At 47.1% G+C, this 17,590-nt stretch overlaps 1 protein-coding gene across 2 annotated transcripts in view; it reads right to left on the bottom strand.

Annotated features, from left to right (window-relative positions):
- The window catches only part of CUBN (cubilin), a 189,659-nt gene that overhangs the window by 107,968 nt on the left and 64,101 nt on the right, over positions 1-17,590 (bottom strand). For both annotated transcript variants that reach the window (XM_039526922.1, XM_039526923.1), the window contains one exon: positions 10,002-10,183. In XM_039526922.1, the coding sequence (XP_039382856.1) occupies positions 10,002-10,183 (182 nt within the window). The remainder of the gene's footprint in view (positions 1-10,001; positions 10,184-17,590) is intronic.

Raw genomic sequence — 17,590 nt, 5'->3', positions numbered from 1 at the left:
AGATGAACTTACTTCATGCATGGACCATGTGAAAGAGTCTTCTTCTGGAACCTAAGCCCTCTTTCCCCTCCACACCATTCCCTCCAAACTATATCTATATACAATCAGAACATTGTTTTTGCAAGGACATAAACACGTGCTTTTCTCGCTCTCGTGGATACAGCCTGTATCTCTTCCCTGAAGCGTATGCTGATTAGTTGTCCTCATTAGGGGAGTTTGGACTGACTTCTTAGTTTTAGGCCAGATTCAGCCATCTTTGCTCAGGGTGACGGTGCCTTACTCTGTAATTCCATTGATTTAATTGGCTGAATGAAAGCTACTGGGCCTTGATCAAGGAAGTAAGATGAAGTCTTTCTAAAACTCTCTAGAGACAAAGGTATTCCTGGCACTATTAAAAATTCTCATCTCCAGAGAATGCAAAAAACAGGCATTTGGGTGCTATTGCTTCTTATTTAGCAGAGTTAATCTCACCAAAATCCATCTGTCATGATTCTCAGATAGTATCGTACAAAAAGGCCATCAAGCCCACCACTATTACCCCTACCACTGTTCCACACTTTCACAAGTGATTCTTGAATTGTGTAGTTGGAACAGAGTGAAACTATGGAGAATTTGAAATCAAGAATCAGAATTACAAAGTTTGGTTTGGTTTGGGCTTATTTGTAATTGGTGGGCCAGACTCACCCTCCCTTCATTAGCATGGCTTCTTGAAGCTGCAGGAAGGGCAGATGCTGGGTAAAATTTTCTAAGTACTTAAGCCCTACTGAAAGTAAGTTGGATGTAGATGCTTTTGAAAAATGTACCCTCTGTTTTGGCCCTCTGCCCTCCATCAGGAGCTGTACCAGAGGAGGACAGCTTAAAAATCCACCAGCACTCAATAGGGGCCCAAGGATGGAGGCTGCTGAGAGGATACACCAGATTACTGTTGTCAGGAGCACGGCAGGCTCTCATTCTGGTTGCTAGGCAATCCAGCAGGCCCAACTGAGCACTATGACCCTTCTCCAAATGGGTGCTGTCTGACTGGGCAGAGGATCCTATGGCCGGCTACCTGAGTCTTGCAGAAGCACTGCAGCAGCTGTTCAATGCATATCATGACCACAGCTGCACTTTTCCTGCTCCTATTTCCAGCCCTTGTTCCAGTCCCTCTCTGGCCTGGCTCAAGTCCTTGCTCCAGTCTTGATCCAGTCCAGCCTTGACTTCTAATCTAGTCTTTGACTCCCTGCCCTACTCCTGATCCTGACTCTGGTTCTGACCTTTGGCTTGGCTTCTCAACCCTGACTTCAGCTTTACCCCCTGCCAGGTAAACTCCTGAATCTACATTTGCCACTAATCCAAACTGCCACCCCAACTAGTGGCTGGTAACCCTGACTTCCGGGGACCCGCTCCTGCTTTGCCTCTTCCCCTTGAGGCTCTGCCCCTGCTCCACCTCTTCCCCCATGAAAGGCTCTGCCCCTTCGTTCGCTCCTCTCCCTCCTACTGCCATAAGGTGCCACCTCTGAGGTACATCTGCCCACACATCCTAGAGGAAATAAGCACAATTTGCACACACATGGGTGATCTTCATTTACAGATACTCATTTGAACTTCTCTATTTTTACACACACACACACACACACACACACACACACACACAGTGAGAGGTTTGCTTCATCAGCACACCCATTCTGGGGAGCAGAGGAAGGGCACTCCCACTTTTGCATGTATGTCTGAGATAAAAAGGAGGATTCCTCCCTACATTTACATGGATGCCCAGATTGCGGGAGGGACTCCCCTTATTTACCTGAGAAGAAGGTTCCACCCATTTGCGCACATAGTAGGCATGTGTAAGGAAGTGAAACAGATGCTCCTCTGTTTGCAGCACACCCACCCAAGAGAGAAGAGGAGGGGAGCACATGCACCCATTTGTTCCTCACCTGCCCAGTTCCCATGCACCACCAAACTTCAGTCTGAGAAACTTTCGGAACTTTCCCCAGTTGGGTGGTTGGGAGTGGATGGGGAAGGGAGGGCTGCAGGCTGTGACTGGTTGAGCGGTCAGGGCATCAGGCTGTGATTGGCTGGGCTTTGTCCCCGTTCTCACAAGGGTGGTGATCGTTTGCTAGTAAGCATCTCTCAGTGGGTTAAATTCAAATTGGCAGCAAGCGGTTTCCACAGATCAGAAAAAAAAATGGACATTGGGCCTTGTCAGATGGCACCTGGACCCACAGGCTGAAACCCAGACTGCAGGTGAAAACTGGACAGATGGCAATCCAAACCCCAATCACCAGACAAGGTCCTGCTCCACCTACTAAGTGCCCACACCCCCGCAGCTTACAACAATATTCCCTAGTTGTTCAACAAATTTCTGTGCCCATTCTCAGCCAGTGCCATCCAAATCTGTAGCTGCTGTGGCCCCTAACGCTGCATGAGAGGGTGAGAAGAAATTGTGGCAACAAACCCCATCAGGCTTTCTACCACCAGGGCTCCGTGCTTAGAATTCTGCTGGCAGACACAAGTAGAAACCCAGGCTGAAGCTGTCCCAGTATTTTAATAATCTGGTGAATTTCAAAAGGTTCAGAAAAGCCCTGTGAATTCACCACCACAAGAACCAACTTTCCAGTATCATTCCCACTTCTGGTCTCTTCTGAAACTAGTTGCAGATGGGAGCAAATATGATCTTTTAACAAACTCCCTCTGATATTTTGAGCCTTGGAAATGGTTTATGTGCTGTCTAAGCTCTAGGTAGGGTGACCAGATGTCCCGATTTTATAGGGACAGTCCCGATTTTTGGGTCTTTTTCTTATATGGGCTCCTATTACCCCCCACTCCCTGTCCCGATTTTTCACATTTGCTGTCTGGTCATCCTAGCTCTAGGCCAAAGTTCAAGTCAAGTCTTTAAGAATCCTGTACTATGCCCCCACCCCCTAAACTCCAAGGCTAAATGCAAGGCTGCTCTACATATTTTGCTCCATTGGGCACTATCACAATGGGATGCCCCACCCAGCCCTGCCCTTAGGGACATGGGGCGGGGGGGGGGGGAACAACTTGGCCTTTTGCCAGTGAAAACATTCAGTAGAAAGGACAAAGCAGCACCTTCTACTCTGCACCTTCAGTCCCTCTAGGGAATAACAAATACATAGGTTTTTAAATATTACAGACTCTACAGAACATCAAGAGGTTTCTGTCTTTGTTTTTAGTGGCTGATTTCACAAGCCTAATTGCCTGAATGTTTGCTTATGGGAGCACATTTTTGGCTTCCGGAGAGAAGCAGCATGACTGGAATCTATAATGGCTCCTCTGTCACCAATTATCTAAAGACATTCTTGAGAAATCAGAATGAATGAAATTGCTGTTCAAATGCGGGCTTCATAATGAAGCAGCAACAGCCCTGGAAGAAGCATGTGTCTGTGCTCGAAGCTCACTTTCAGCACTAAAACCTCACTACGTGGATGTCTGAGTGGGCTAATAACTCTTGCAACTATGAGAACAAAGTCTGTTCACAATGTGATCTGTTTTTCTCTTGCTTGTGGTCTCGCTCCCTGACTCAGAGTCCTAGCACAGTGTCTAGCCACAAACCTATTCTAAATCAGTGGTTGTCAACTAGTGGTCTGGGGACCCCTGTGGGGGGCCACAAGCAGATTTCAGGGGGTCCGTCAAGCAAAGCCAGCATCAGACTCACTGGGGCCCCAGGCAGAAAGCCAAAGCCCCACTGCATGGGGCTGAAACCCGAGGCCCTGAGCTCCAACACCTGGGGCTGAAGCGGAAGCTTGAGCAGCTTAGCTTCATGGGCCTCCCAGTGGCATGGGGCCCCAAGCAATTGCCTTGTTTGCTACCCCCTAGTGCCGACGCTGGCTTTTATATGCAGAAAATCAGTTGTTGTGGCACAGGTGGATCGTGGATGTTTTATAGCCTGCTGGGAGGCCTCAGAAAGAGAAAGGTTGAGAACCCTTGTTCTAAATCATCTAAACCTGTCTGGTAACACTATTGGGCAATAAAAAACATCCCCTAAGTCATTCAGATCTAAAGAAAATAATGCATATGTCTCTAAGATATTCGCAGGGAGGTCTACACTACAGCCTAAGTCGATCTAACTTGCATTGCTCAGAGGTGTGAAAAAGCCCTCTCCCCATAGAGCAACACAAATTTCGTGCTGTACACACCGGCGCTATGTCAGCAAGAGATGCTCTCCCACCAATTATGTGTATGGGAGAGCGCTCTCCCGTTGGCATAGCATGTCTTCACCAGACATGCTACAGTGGCGCAGCTGCACAGATGTATGGCTGTAATGTAGACTTGCCCTCGGTGTGTTCCCATGTTCCTGAGGATACCTTCATGCCGAGGACCAAATTCAACCTTGACATAAAATCCCCTGATTTCTGTGGTGTTACACCCCGGGTAAAATGAATTTGGCCCATCCTGAACAGTTATACTTATTGTTGAGAACATCAAACCAAAAAGGCAGAGGGAAGAAAAAGTTAGTGGAAAATGAATTTCTGTTGGTTTCTTTTACGTTATTGGCCTGTTTCACATTTGCCTTCTGTACAGTTTCAAAATCAAAAGGGCTAGTCAAAGCCAAGCAATTGTTGCTTTATTACAGTTAGGAGTGGATTTTCTTTTCTCCTTTGTGCCAGTTCAACTAATCAGATACTTTCAAAAGGGTTTCAGCAAAAACAAGCCACAGTGTTTCCATGACAAAAAGCAATAAAATGTTACTTTTGGCTACAGAGGAGAAAACCAATAGTTACCACATGAATGTCTAAAACAAAAGTAGGGAGAAAGGATGGAAAGAATTCTAGGGTGTGGTTCATGCAGAACTACAGTATGTCTGAGCTGCAAAAACATAAATAAAAAATAAAGTAATCTGAATAGAGCACTTCATTTAGAGATAATATGATTTTTTTTATTGGGGTGCTGGACATCTCAATAAAGCTGGTGGTTTTAGTCTGTTTTTATCTTTTGCTTCTGCCCTGTTAGCTCCATTTATTGTTACAATCAAGTCAGCATTCCAGAGTTATGAGCAACAGAAAGGCTGTTTTCATGTGGCCGGCTATCATCATGACACAGATTTCTGAGAATAAAACTGGTCCCTGTTTAGACCGACTGCTTGGTAAGAGGGGAATAGGCTTTGATGGAGAGACAAAGTTACTTGTGGCATTAAGATCTAATCAACCTGGCTCTTTATATTTAAGTAAAAGGAAAAGATACATAGGCAAAATCCTTTCACTTCCAATCCACGGTCCCATTTTGTTATGGCAGCACAAAATTCCCCTCTGAAGTTTACAAAATGCTAATGGGTGATAAATAGGACATTAAATAACTAACAATGGAAACATGATTTTTCTGTGTATATATTTTCAATAGAAACTGTGTTTTCAAGGTTAATTTTAAACTCTTCCATTATTGCCCAACAGGGATTTCTTCGATTATATTAAAATGTAAAAGGACCTCACCGAAAGCCAAGAAAATGCCCTGGCCAAGTGTCATTTTTGTTTTACTGCAGCACATGCCAAGGAAACTACTTCCTTTCAAGATGTGGTACATGCAGCATTTTAAAAGGCAACTGGATTCTGTTTCTCTGACAGAAGCCCTCAGATCATGAGAAGTCTGAAGAACGATCACAGTGACCAGTGTTGACATGATGTGGTGCCATTTCTGAAGCACTGGAAACTGCAGTTTATTTTTTCTAGAATGCATATGTTGGAAATGCCTGATTTCAAAGGGTATTTCTAACAGCAAACACAATGTCACCTACAGTTTCTTGCACCCCGAAGAAGTGGCTTTTACATGGCAGAGGGGAGCTGTACTCCGTGGATGAGGCTTGGAGCTTTATAAGCTTTGGCCAATATTTTGAAACTTGGGTGAACTACATTTAGGCTGTCTACATTATGAACTAGGGGTGTGATTCCCCTGCTCATGTACACACACTTGTGCTAGGTCTCATTGAGTTAGTGCAAATATAAATAGCAAATTCGTCGGCGATCCCGCCAGGTTGAGGATGATCTCTTTCATAAATGTTTATTTTTATGGGTCCTTTTGTGACTAGGCTCATTGGCATTGCAGGTGGTGTTGGAAGTCAGAGTTGGGCCACGATTGCTACATGACAGTTGTCTGTATTTTCGTATCCGTTTTTGGAATGGATGACAGAATTTTATCAAGGTCAGTGTAGAAGGATTCTTTCTGTTCTTCATCAGCGTCAAGTGTTGGTGCATATGCACTGATAATGGTGGCAAATGACTTATTGTCCAATTGGATGTGGAGGGTCATAAGATGCTCATTGATGCCAACAGAGAGATCAGTCAGGCAACTGAATAGAAGGTTCTTGATTGCAAAACCAACACCATGTATTTGCCTGTGGCTTGCTGGTTTTCCTTTCCAGAAGAAAGCATAACTGCCACCCTCTTCCCTCAAGTGGCCTTCATCTTCACATGTTGTCTTGCTGAAAGCAATGATGTCGATGTTGTACCTCAAGAGTTCTTGGGCAACGATTGCTGTTCTGCATTTGGATCTTTCACTTTTTGAGTCATCTAGTAGGATATGGACATTTCAAGTTGCAAGAAATGTTTTTGGTTTTCGACCGCATTGGGAGTGATCCCTCCGAAAGCGGTTATCTGAACACGGTTATCCAGAATGGTGGGATAGCTTATGTTTGGGGCACCTTTTCTAGCTCCTTCCCCATATGGGGTGAGCAGAGGGGTTCCTAAAAAGGCCTGCTCAGTCGTAACCACAGCTGCCCAAAATGCCCCCCTATTCCAGTCCAGGGGCATATGGTGATCACTTCACCTATCCCCATCACCATTCACCCATCACTGCAGAACTTTTATGGGTGGAGGTGAGGGGAAAGTTCCTCCTGTGAGAGAAGCCTGCACATGAGTAGTTTAATGTGGGGGAGCTGTTGAGTGGTAAACCTGCTTCATCTGCCTGCTCTGCCATTGAGGTCTTATACTGGGTTGTGCTGTGTTGTATTGGGCTGCACTTTGTCTGGTACCTCACCTTCGGCCTTACCACCATGGAGTACAGGACTCCTGATAGCATCGCTCTTAGGGTCTTAAGTATACACCAGCTTCTCTGCCACGTCAAGGTGGCAGCCCAAGGAGAAGAAATAGCAATGTAAGCACAGTCACACGGGTAGCAGCAGAGGAGGCATGGTTGAGCCATGCTGAGTACATACCCACTGGTTTCAGATGGGTTTGTACTTGGCATTGCTCCACTGCCAATACCTATACTACCATAGCTATGTTGCTATTTATATTTGCACTAGCTTGACATTTTATTCTATTTCCACCACCAATTTTCAGTTAGGTAGCTAAATATGAATTCAGGTGCCTGACTTTAGGCTCCTAAGTGTCCACATTTTTGCCTTTGTTTTTAAAAAAGAAACAATGCTGAAGTGTGCTTTCGCCATACATAGTGCTGGTCTGAATGCACCACCAGTGACAACAGCTGGGATTTCAAGTTTCTGGTAGGGTTTTGCAGAACTTGTAGTGTGCTGCTCAGATACAGTAGGACCATTGTACCAGACCGCAGCAGAAAAAACAACAGCCCTTGATCATAGTTAACCATTATCTTCTATTTCCACTGAACCAGGGTAATAATTTGGTTCGAACATGCGTTTTCTAATCTGAAGAGCTAGAAAGTAACAAATTTAGGGCCGGTCTACACTACACAGTTAGGTTGATGTAAGGCAGCTTACGTCAACCTAATTATGTCAGTGTCTACACTACAGCCTTCCTCCCCAAAGGAAGTGCCCTACTACACAACATAATAACTCCACCTCTATGAGAGGCATAAGCCTGGGCAGCGGACGAACCACGGGCTCAGGGAGGCTAGTCTCTGCCCCTTCTGTCCCCTTCCCCCACAGGAGCCAAGAGCGCCAGGCGGGCGGTGCGGCCCCCCAGCCCTGGTGTGCCGGGTGGGTGAGCGGCACGAGCACCAGCTCCTGCCGCCCAGAGATCCTGGCCGCAGGCCTGCTCCCATTAAGCCCAGCACCCACCTGGGGCGCCGGCCATGAGTGAAGAGCTGCAGAGTGCCAGGAAGCAGGAGGAAGCCTCGGGATGGAGCACAGGCAGGGCCCTGCAAGGCTGTTTGGGGAGTCTCAGCCTCCCACGGACTTTGATACTCACCGCCCCTGGGCATAGGGCTTATGTTGTTCTAGTTAGGGTGCCACAGTGTCTATGTAGACCAGGGGTCAGCAACCTTTGGCATGCGGCCCTTCAGGGTAATCTACTCGTGGGCCGCAAGATGTTTTGTTTACATTGACGTCCAAAGGCATGGCCCCCCACAGCTCTCAGTGAACGCAGTTCGCCGTTCCCGGCCAATGGTAGCTGTGGGAAGCGGTGCTGGCCATTGTTTCCCAGAGCTCCCATTGGCTGGGAACGGTGAGCTGTGGCCACTGGGAACTGCAAGGGGCCGTGCCTGTGGACAGTCAATGTAAACAAAATGTCTCGCGGCCCACCAGCAGATTACCCTGATGGGCTGCGTGTCGAAGGTTGCCGACTCCTGATATAGACACTGTGTTCCTTACATATACTGTCTTGTCAATTTCACAGTGGACCCCGCTCCCAGCCAGGATCTGGTATGAGAAGCCCAGGGGGGCTTCCCTCTGCTCTCAGCTAGAAGCCAGGGTGAGAAGCCATAGCAGCCCTCTGCCTGTTCCCTGTGGGGGGAGGGAGGGTGGAGAAGCTGGGGCAGCTGGACCCCACTCCCTGGGGGCAAGAAGCTTTCCTCTGCAGGGGAAAAGGCAGCCCACTATGAGCCCATGGGGCAGCCAGGCTCCTGGCAGGGAGCTGCCTGCAGTCCTGAGAGACCAGGCTCTCAGCTTCCCATGCTGGCCCTCTTAGGTGGATGGAAGCGCTACTGGTGAGGACATGCACCACCAACTCAAGGAGGGTAGTGTGGACATGCACCACCGCAGTCATTACTGTGGTAGCTGTAAGTCAACCTAATATAGGTCTACTGAGGTTTGTAGAGGAAACATATCCTTTGTGTAATACACAAAGCTCCAGCCACTGTACACAATTTAAGTGATGAAGCTGTGTGGTGCTAAAACTGATCTTTGGGTGCACAACAATCACGAGGGCATAAATCCTTCCCCCCTCCCAATAACTTGACAGACACAGAAAGCTATGCTAAGTACATCAAATAACCATGAGTGTGACTTTTCTAGGCATTGTGATGAACTGGTGTGTGCACCTGTGTACGTGTACCAGGCATCAGTGTTGGAATATGACATATCAGCTATGAGACAGAATAGCATTTGTCTCTGCTACTGAAGCTGAGTTAATGGAGCTACTCCCTCAAGCCCCAGTCCTGCAAAGACACTGAAGTCAATGGGACTAAAACCCACAGTGCAGAAAGTTAAACATGTGCACAAATCTTTGCAGGATCGGGACCTTAGTTTTCTCTCCAAGCTGGGATGAACTGTTTTAGAATCAAGAATCCTGAGTTCAGTTGTATTACATCTCTGTGTGTATGAATGTTAAACGACCAGGGCATTTGGCTGTATGTAACCAAGAGATGTTTCTTATTAGAGATTAACCCACTCATTTGTTCCAGAACAGGGGTTCCCCTTCACTGCTGATTGGATGATCTATGACAGTAATCTCCTTACTGTAGGGCTCTACAAGGGTCTTTCACCTTAATCGGCTGCTTCCTTCCTATTACTCCATTATGTGGATTAACCTCTGGCATGAGGAAACTGTGTACCTATGATATAGTACTGCCCAGTGACATGCTTTATCTAAAAACTAAGAAGTCCTCAGGGCAGTGCTGCTTTTACTATGTGCATGTACAGTGCCTCGCACAATAGGACCTTGTTCTTGACTGGGGCCTCTGGATTGACAGCCAAAGAAATAAACACCTTCTATAGGGGGGTTTTGCCCTCCTCTGAAAACTCTGACATTGGCCATAATCAAAGACAGCATATTGGAGGATATGGCTTGTTCTGGTAGTGCAGGTCTAGTTTCTGTGCTCCAGATAGAAACATGCGTAACCAGCATACTATAGAGTGCTGCAACCAAAGCTCTTACCTCCAAAACATTATAGTTGCAGTCTGAGTGATATCCAATGTCGAGTTCCTGAACAGTGAGTTGAATGCTGCTACCAGGTGCTGTGTCAATGTACCAGATGCATTCCTTATTGCTTGGGGACCTGTTTGGGTAGCCGGGGCTATTGAAAGATCCTGATGCACCAGAGAGTTCTCCACCACAACCTGTTGAAGTAGCAAAGTACGCCGGTCAATTAAGTGCTATAGAAACAAAACCATCTGACAACTATGATTGGACTCAAAGATAGATAAGTGATCTCTCTCCTGCCATCCATCTCCATCCTCTGACAAAGATCTCAGCACACTTTTAACATGCAAATACTGTACAATCATTTGGGCTGTGATCTCCTAATGGCAAAAGTTTGGGGAGAAATCACTGACTTGTAATGATTAAAATGAAAATCCATTGGCAAGGACACCATTTGGTTATGTAGTCACTGCTGCTTTTGTCTTGGCTTTGTCTCTCTTATCTGAGAAAATGTGTGTGCTGTAATAGACCACCATGCTGGTGTCCGACTAACATGCTACCCGCACACAGCAATCCCCCTTCTTACTTACACGCACATTTGAAAAATAGGTAGGTTTAGCGTTATTTAACCAGATACGCATTTACAGAGAAGTTGAAGAGAATCAAAGTAGCAGCTACACGGTTGCCAGTCAGTGGAAATGAGGGCATTCTCACAATTACCTTAGCTGTGCTGGGGAAACTCGGGGAAAAGATTCCCACCAGAATCAGTGGGAGCCTTAGTATGGTTGTGGTCAGGCCCAATTTTATCACAATATTTTTTTTTCTTTAGCGATGTGCTGAAACAATTGACAGAGTATGTTGAATATGGGATACTTCAAAATCTGGGACCAGTCGCCAGCCCCTGTCTAGCTGCTTGGTGCTGTTCAGGGAGTACCTCAGCCAGAGAGCAATCCTAAATAGAAAGCTGGGGATTACAGGTGGGTAGGGGAATTGCCAAGTAGAATAAAGCTAGTTCTATGCCACTCACTCTTGGACACTCTGGTATAGGCAGCATTTCAAGACAGGACAGGGAAGGACATGGGCAAATCCTGCTATACTCCAATGATCCTGGGTCAGCAAAATGGCCTCATGGAGGCTGTTCCAGCTAGTGCAGCTTAGAGCAGCTCTTTGGTTAGGAAAATGTAAAGGCATCTTCACACAGTACACCTCATCTGGTCCTGAGGTTCTGGCCCCTCAAGTTATCACTAAATGAATGGGAAATCTCCTCCTCACAGCTAGTGTCAACCACATAATGTATCTCAGCAACAGAACTTCTCTAGTTTAAAATAATGTTCTCTTTAATGCAAGTAAACTGATCACACTATAGTACTTTTCCTTTTCACAAGGCTGATTTCTTCCCAGGTTTCTAGCTGATGTGATTTGGGCCCCAGTTTTAAGTGAGTCATTTCCACCCATCCTCAAGCATGAGCGGCTCACATGTCAGGCAGCGCTGCAGGGAGGCAGTGAAGCATGGAGTAGAGGGGAAGAGGTACAGAAGACATCAGCGGGGATAGGAGGAGGTGAGTGGCAGGAAGTGGGGAAGGTGCCAACTCCCCGATCCTAAACTACTTCTGCTACAGAAGCCTTCCCCACTGGATTCATGCTGGGGATGGGGGAAGAAGTAGGGTTTTTTTTTTAAATAAAGACCAGATTTTTAAACAGTGGCTTCTGTTTTCCCAGGTGTAATTTTGCACCTGCAACTATATGTAGGAACAAATTAGGTGATTCAGATTTCTAAAATACCTTATTTGTGGGTACAAGCAGAGGCAGACATTTAAATAGCTGTACAGTGCCTGCAATGATTTGTGCTCACAAATCTGTAGGTGTAAAAATAGATTCCCAAGTCAGGCCAGGCTGACAATCACCAGGGGCGGCTCTACCTTTTTGGCCGCCCCAAGCAGTCATGCGCGGGAGGCGCCCCGGAGCCGCGGGAGCAGCAGACCTCCCGCGGGCATGACTGCAGAGGGACCGCTGGTCCCGCGTGGCTCGGCTGGACCTCCCGCGGCTGCGGAGGGTTCGTGGGTCCGGCGGCTGCGCTTGAGCTGCCGCAGTCATGCCTGCGGGAGGTCCAGCCGAGCCGCGGGACGAGCGCCCCCTCCGCAGTCATGCCTGCGGCAGGTCCAGTCGTCCTGGGGCTCCGGTGGACCTCCCGCAGGCATGACTGCGGCAGGTCCGCCAGCCCAGCCTGCCGCCCCCCCCCCCGGCTGCAGGGGACGGGCCGCTCCTCGGCTCGCAGCGGCAGGATGAGCTGGGGCCCCAGCCTTTTGCCGCCCCCTAGATTTTGCCGCCCGAGGCACCAGCTTGTTTTGCTGGTGCCTAGAGCCACCCCTGACAATCACACCTTCAGTACTTCAGTCTAGCTCTTTATAATTTCACACATTCCCACATTATTAAAGATGCAGCCTCCCTCCACTCCCTGCATATATTAAGAAAGAATACAGGTTTCTTTGATACTAGAAAATCCTAAAGCTAGGAGAAATAAGGGCCAGATTTTTAAACACTATATCTAAACATTATCCCAGAAAGATGATAGAGCAAATAATCAAGCAATCAATTTTCAAACACCTAGAAGATAATAAGGTGATAAGTATCCATCAACATGGATTTGTCAAAAACACATCATATCAAAGCAACCTAATAGCTTTCCTTGACAGAGTAACAAGCCTTGTAGATGGGGGGAAGCAGTAGATGTGGTATATATTGACTTTAGTAAGGCTTTTGATACTGTCTTGCAAGACCTTCTCATAAACAAACTAGGGAAATATAGTCTAGATGAAGCTGCTACAAGGTGGGTGCATAACTGGGTGGAAAAGCATTCCCAGACAATAGTTATCAATGGTTCAGCCAGTCTAGAAGGGCATATTGAGTAAGGTCTTGCAAGGATTGGTCCTGTTCAATATTTTCATCAATGATTTAGATAATGGCATACAGATGGCACTTATAAAGTTTGTAGACCATAACAAGCTGGGAGGGCTTCCAAGTGCTTTGGAAGACAGGATGAAAATTCAGAATGATCTAGGCAAACTGGAGAAATGGTCTGAAGTAAACAGCATGAACGTCAATAAGAACAAATGCAAAGTACTCCACTTAGGAAGGAACAATCAGTTGCACACATACAAAATGGGAAATTACTGCCTAGGAAGGAGTATTGCGGAAAGGGATCTGGGGATCATTGTGGATCATGAGCTAAATAGAAGTCAACAGTGTAACACTGTTGCAAAAAAAGCAAACATTGTTCTGGGATGTATCAGCAGGAGTGTTGTAAGCAAGACACGAGAAGTAATTCTTACACTCCTCTCCGCACTGATTAGACCTCAACTGGAGTGTTGTGTCCAGTTCTGGGTGCCACATTTCAGGAAAGATGTGGACAAATTGGAGAAAGTCCAGAGAAGAGCAACAAAAATGATTAAAGGTCTAGAAAATATGACCTATAAGGGATGTGGCAAACCCAGGGCTGCCCAGAGGATTCCGGGGGCCCGGGGTCTTGGGCAGCGGGGGGGCCCTGCTTCGGTGGTAAGTCAGTGGCGGTGGGTCCTTCCGTTCCGGGACCTGCCGCCAAAGTGCCCCAAAGACCCACGGCAGGGACCCCCCTGCCACCGAATTACCGCCAAAGCGGGACCTGCCGCCGAAGTGCAGCCCCTGCCGCGGGTCTTCGGTGCACTTCGGCGGCGGGTCCTGGAACGGAAGGACCCCCCCGCCGCCCAATTACCGCAGAAGTTCCGGCTGCACTCCGGCGGCGGGTCCCACTTCGGCTGTAATTCGGCGGCGGGGGGTCCTTCTGTCCCGGAGAGGAAGGACCGCCCGGTCAGCGAAGACCGGGAGTGAAGAAGCTCCGGGGGCCCGGGGTCCGCGAGAGTTTTCTGGGGCCCCCGGAGCGAGTGAAGGACCCCGCTCCAGGGGCCCCGAAAAACTCTCGTGTGGGCCCCTGCTGGGCCTGAGGCAAATTGCCCCACTTGCCGCCCCCCCCTCTGGGCGGCCCTGGGCAAACCCAGGACAAATGGCTACAAAGGGAGGGGTAGGAATTAGTCCCAGGGGGGGTTAAAAGGCCTCTCCCTTTCCATTGAGGAGAGATAGCCATGGAGAAATTAGGTTCAGCTGGAACAGGGGTTACCAGGGAACTAATTAGGTTCAGCTGGCCCCAATTGCTGGAGACCTTTTTAAACCCTCCCTGGCAGGGAAACAGTGGGGGAGTGAGAGAAGCTGCCAGTGAGTAGGTGTAGCAAGAATCTGACCTCTTCCAGCAAGGAAGACTGCACTCTGTCCCCAGAAGGGGAGAAAAACAGCAAGGGACTGAGAAAAGGATCAGCCAGACCCTGTGTGACCGGGAAGGACTTTGCTTTGCCCAAGCCTGTGTCTCCAAGGCAAAAAGGGACTGAGCCAGCTGAGGAGAAGCAGGTACTTTGCCACAGGGAAGATTGTGTGTCTGGAGAAGAGAAGACTGAGAGGGGACATGATAACAGTTTTCAAGTACATAAAAGATTGTTAAAAGGAAGAGGGTGAAAAATTGTTCTCCTTAACCTCTGAGGCTAGGACAAGATTCAATGAGCTTAAATTGCAGCCAGGGTGGTTTAGGTTGGATATTATGAAAAACTTCCTAACTGTCAGGGTGGTTAAGCACTGGAATAAATTGTCTAGGGAGGTTGTGGAACCTCCATCATTGGAAATTTTTAAGAGCAGGTTAGACAAACACCTGTCAGGGATGGTCTAGTTATACTTAGTCCTGCCTTGAGTGCAGGGGACCTGACTACATGACTTATTGAGGTTTCTTCCAGGCCTACACTTCTATGATTCAATGAACTATGTCATAAAAGCATTACCATTTTAGCCACAGTAGCACTATTTTCTTTTCCATTTCAGTCTCTGCTTTTGCTAACTTTACCTGCCATACAAAGTGGAATTGGTCACACTCTGTAGTATCTGTTATAATAACAAAAATAATGCTTAGCAATTATACAGAAATTTTCATCTGAGGAGCTCAAACCAGTTTACAAAGGTGTGTGAGCATCACTAGCTTTAATTTTGACTTTTTTCTCGCTGCACCTCAGTTTTTCCATTTTTACAGGTGAAGAAACTGAGGCTAAAAGAAAAGGTCAAAATTTTCACCTCGAATTTTGTTTGACTAATTCTAGAAACCTACAGTCTGATTTTCAGGGGTGTAATGCTCTCACTGCTCTCAATGACTTTAACTGGCTCACACATGTTTTCGTTATGGGCCTTCCTTCTGTTGTAATCATATTATTTCCCATTAATTTAGAAACCATAAAATACAAGACAATGCAATTCCCATCAGCTTAATAAGCATGACTGCAAGCTGCCAAGCCACAACAGATGAATTAACTTCTTGGCATTAATATTAATCTTTCTTTTACAATTGCACACTTGCAACTGAATAAACACTCCATGTTAGAAACATACAATGCATTTCCCCTTCATATAAGAAATTGCCCCTCCCCCATGGTTATTAAATTGACCAGTTATTGTGAAAATAAAAAACCCCAACAACTCTGTGGACCAGATGAAGGCCCCCTGATCTGGTGGCACAAAGCAACTGAAAAGCCAGTAGATATGCCCCTTAGATTTCCCTCTGTTTGGGTAAATCTTAAGTGGTTTATGGCTGTGGTTTACGGCTGTTGTAGCAGCTGCTAAACCACTCCCGTTCCTGGCCTCCTGCTGAGGGAGCACACTTGGGAGAAATGAGAGAGGCATAGCCAGGGCATCCCTATATCCAGACCCGACAAGACAGGGGGAAAAGTGGGACAATTGCACCAGGACCTCTAGGTGTCTAAATGTGTAAATAAAGTGAAATAGAAGGTGGTGGGGCCCCATCAATCACATTATACCAAGGCTCCAAATTTCTCTTGATGTCCTGCCTACAGGGCCGGCTCCAGCTTTTTTGCCACCCGAAGTGGCGAAGGGAAAAAAAAAAAAGAAAAGAAAAGCCCGATTGAGCGAAGCGATTGAGCTGCCACCGAAATGCTGCCAAAGAGGAAGGGAGGCAGTGAAGGACCCGCTGCCGAATTGCCGCCGCAGACCCGGACATGTCGCCCCAACAACAGACGGAGTGCTGCCCCTTTCTATTGGCTGCCTCAGGCACTTGCTTCCTTCACTGGTGCCTGGAGCCAGCCCTGCCTGCCTATATCCGATATCCCAGCAATCACTGACTACCAGAAAGGCCTTTGCACAAAGGGTGTAAGTTAGAGGAGCCCCAGGATTGCTCTTATATATGTCAGGGGCCAAACCAGTTACTGGTCACACCTAGGATCTGGGGCCCACAAAAGTAGCTTAAAGCCCCGGGCCTCTCCACCTCCATTGCTGCAGTTTGGCCGGACAGGAGAATCTAGCCTTGTGTCTTGTGACATGAAATCCCTGTATTAAAATGTCTAGTTCACACCCAGAAAGGCAGATATTAACAGTGCAGGCAAAAATCATTAGTGGCCCCAAATTTGAGAATTTCCAGAATTAAGCCCTCCCTGCAATGTCATTTGGTTCGCCCCCTCTTCCCCCACACATTTACATGGAGTCATTATGAGGACAGAGATCATTTACAGATATTGCTCACTACTATTGCTGCTGTGACTAACTCCTCTTTAAGCCCCCAAAGAACAAATAATTTCCTTTATTACACTATTATTCTTCTGCGTTTATCTCTGCTGGGGCATTTTGGAAGTCAAGGTCTGAAAGCTGTGCACTGTTCTACTACTACCATTCTCTCAGCTTTGCAAAATGTAGTACTTAAACTTTGGTTTTGAGCCACACTCCAAGGAAGAAGAGCCCTACGGTGATTCACTGTAAAAGCTATGAAACTGCCTACAGATGGGGAAAGGCTGGAGAAGCCAGTGACAGATTCAACTAGGAGGATGTAGCCTCTCCTCTACCCACAACTGGCAGCGGGTGAGGAGACCAGGAGCTTGCTTGATCCCCAAGCCTTTATTTCTCTGCTGATGTCACCTGTATGCAGCAGCATATTGGTTCTGCAAGTGTTAACTTAGGAGTTCGCAAGTTTTTAATTCAGCCTCTATTAATCTTCTACCAACACAGCTTTTGTGGGGTCATTTGAGTCATCATTAAAAATAAGGTCCAAACCTTATTCTGTCTTTTTTGGCTTTGACACCTGAAGGACACACACTGATGCAGGATCTACCTCACAGGTTAGCAAGGGACACAAGTGACAATTGCCTCAAGGAAACTTGAGAGGCATGAGAGCTGTCACTCTTCTTGCATTATCTCAGTTCATCCAAGGTCATCTGTCCCTTCTAACAGGATTGCAAAATATCTTGATGTTTGCTCCACACCACAGGCGAGCAACGCTGACTGACTGCAGTCATGAGGCAAGAATTCAACCTGTTCTTCTTCGGCTGTAGCTTTTGCAGCCCCTCTTTTTTTCCAATACGTTACATTCTCTTTGCTATAGACACTCTGACCAATACCGTTTGCTCAGATCAGCCCAGCATTAAGTCTGCTTCATGTCATGCATACAGGGTCTGTCTGAATGCTGACCCAGAATTTGCAATCATGGAATGCATCGCTAGCTACAGTCAATGTCCCTGTGTCATTCCATTTCACAC

Source organism: Mauremys reevesii, linkage group 2, assembly GCF_016161935.1.
Source record: "Mauremys reevesii isolate NIE-2019 linkage group 2, ASM1616193v1, whole genome shotgun sequence".
In the NCBI taxonomy this organism is placed as follows: domain Eukaryota; kingdom Metazoa; phylum Chordata; order Testudines; family Geoemydidae; genus Mauremys; species Mauremys reevesii.
This window is presented reverse-complemented; position numbering and strand designations above follow the sequence as displayed.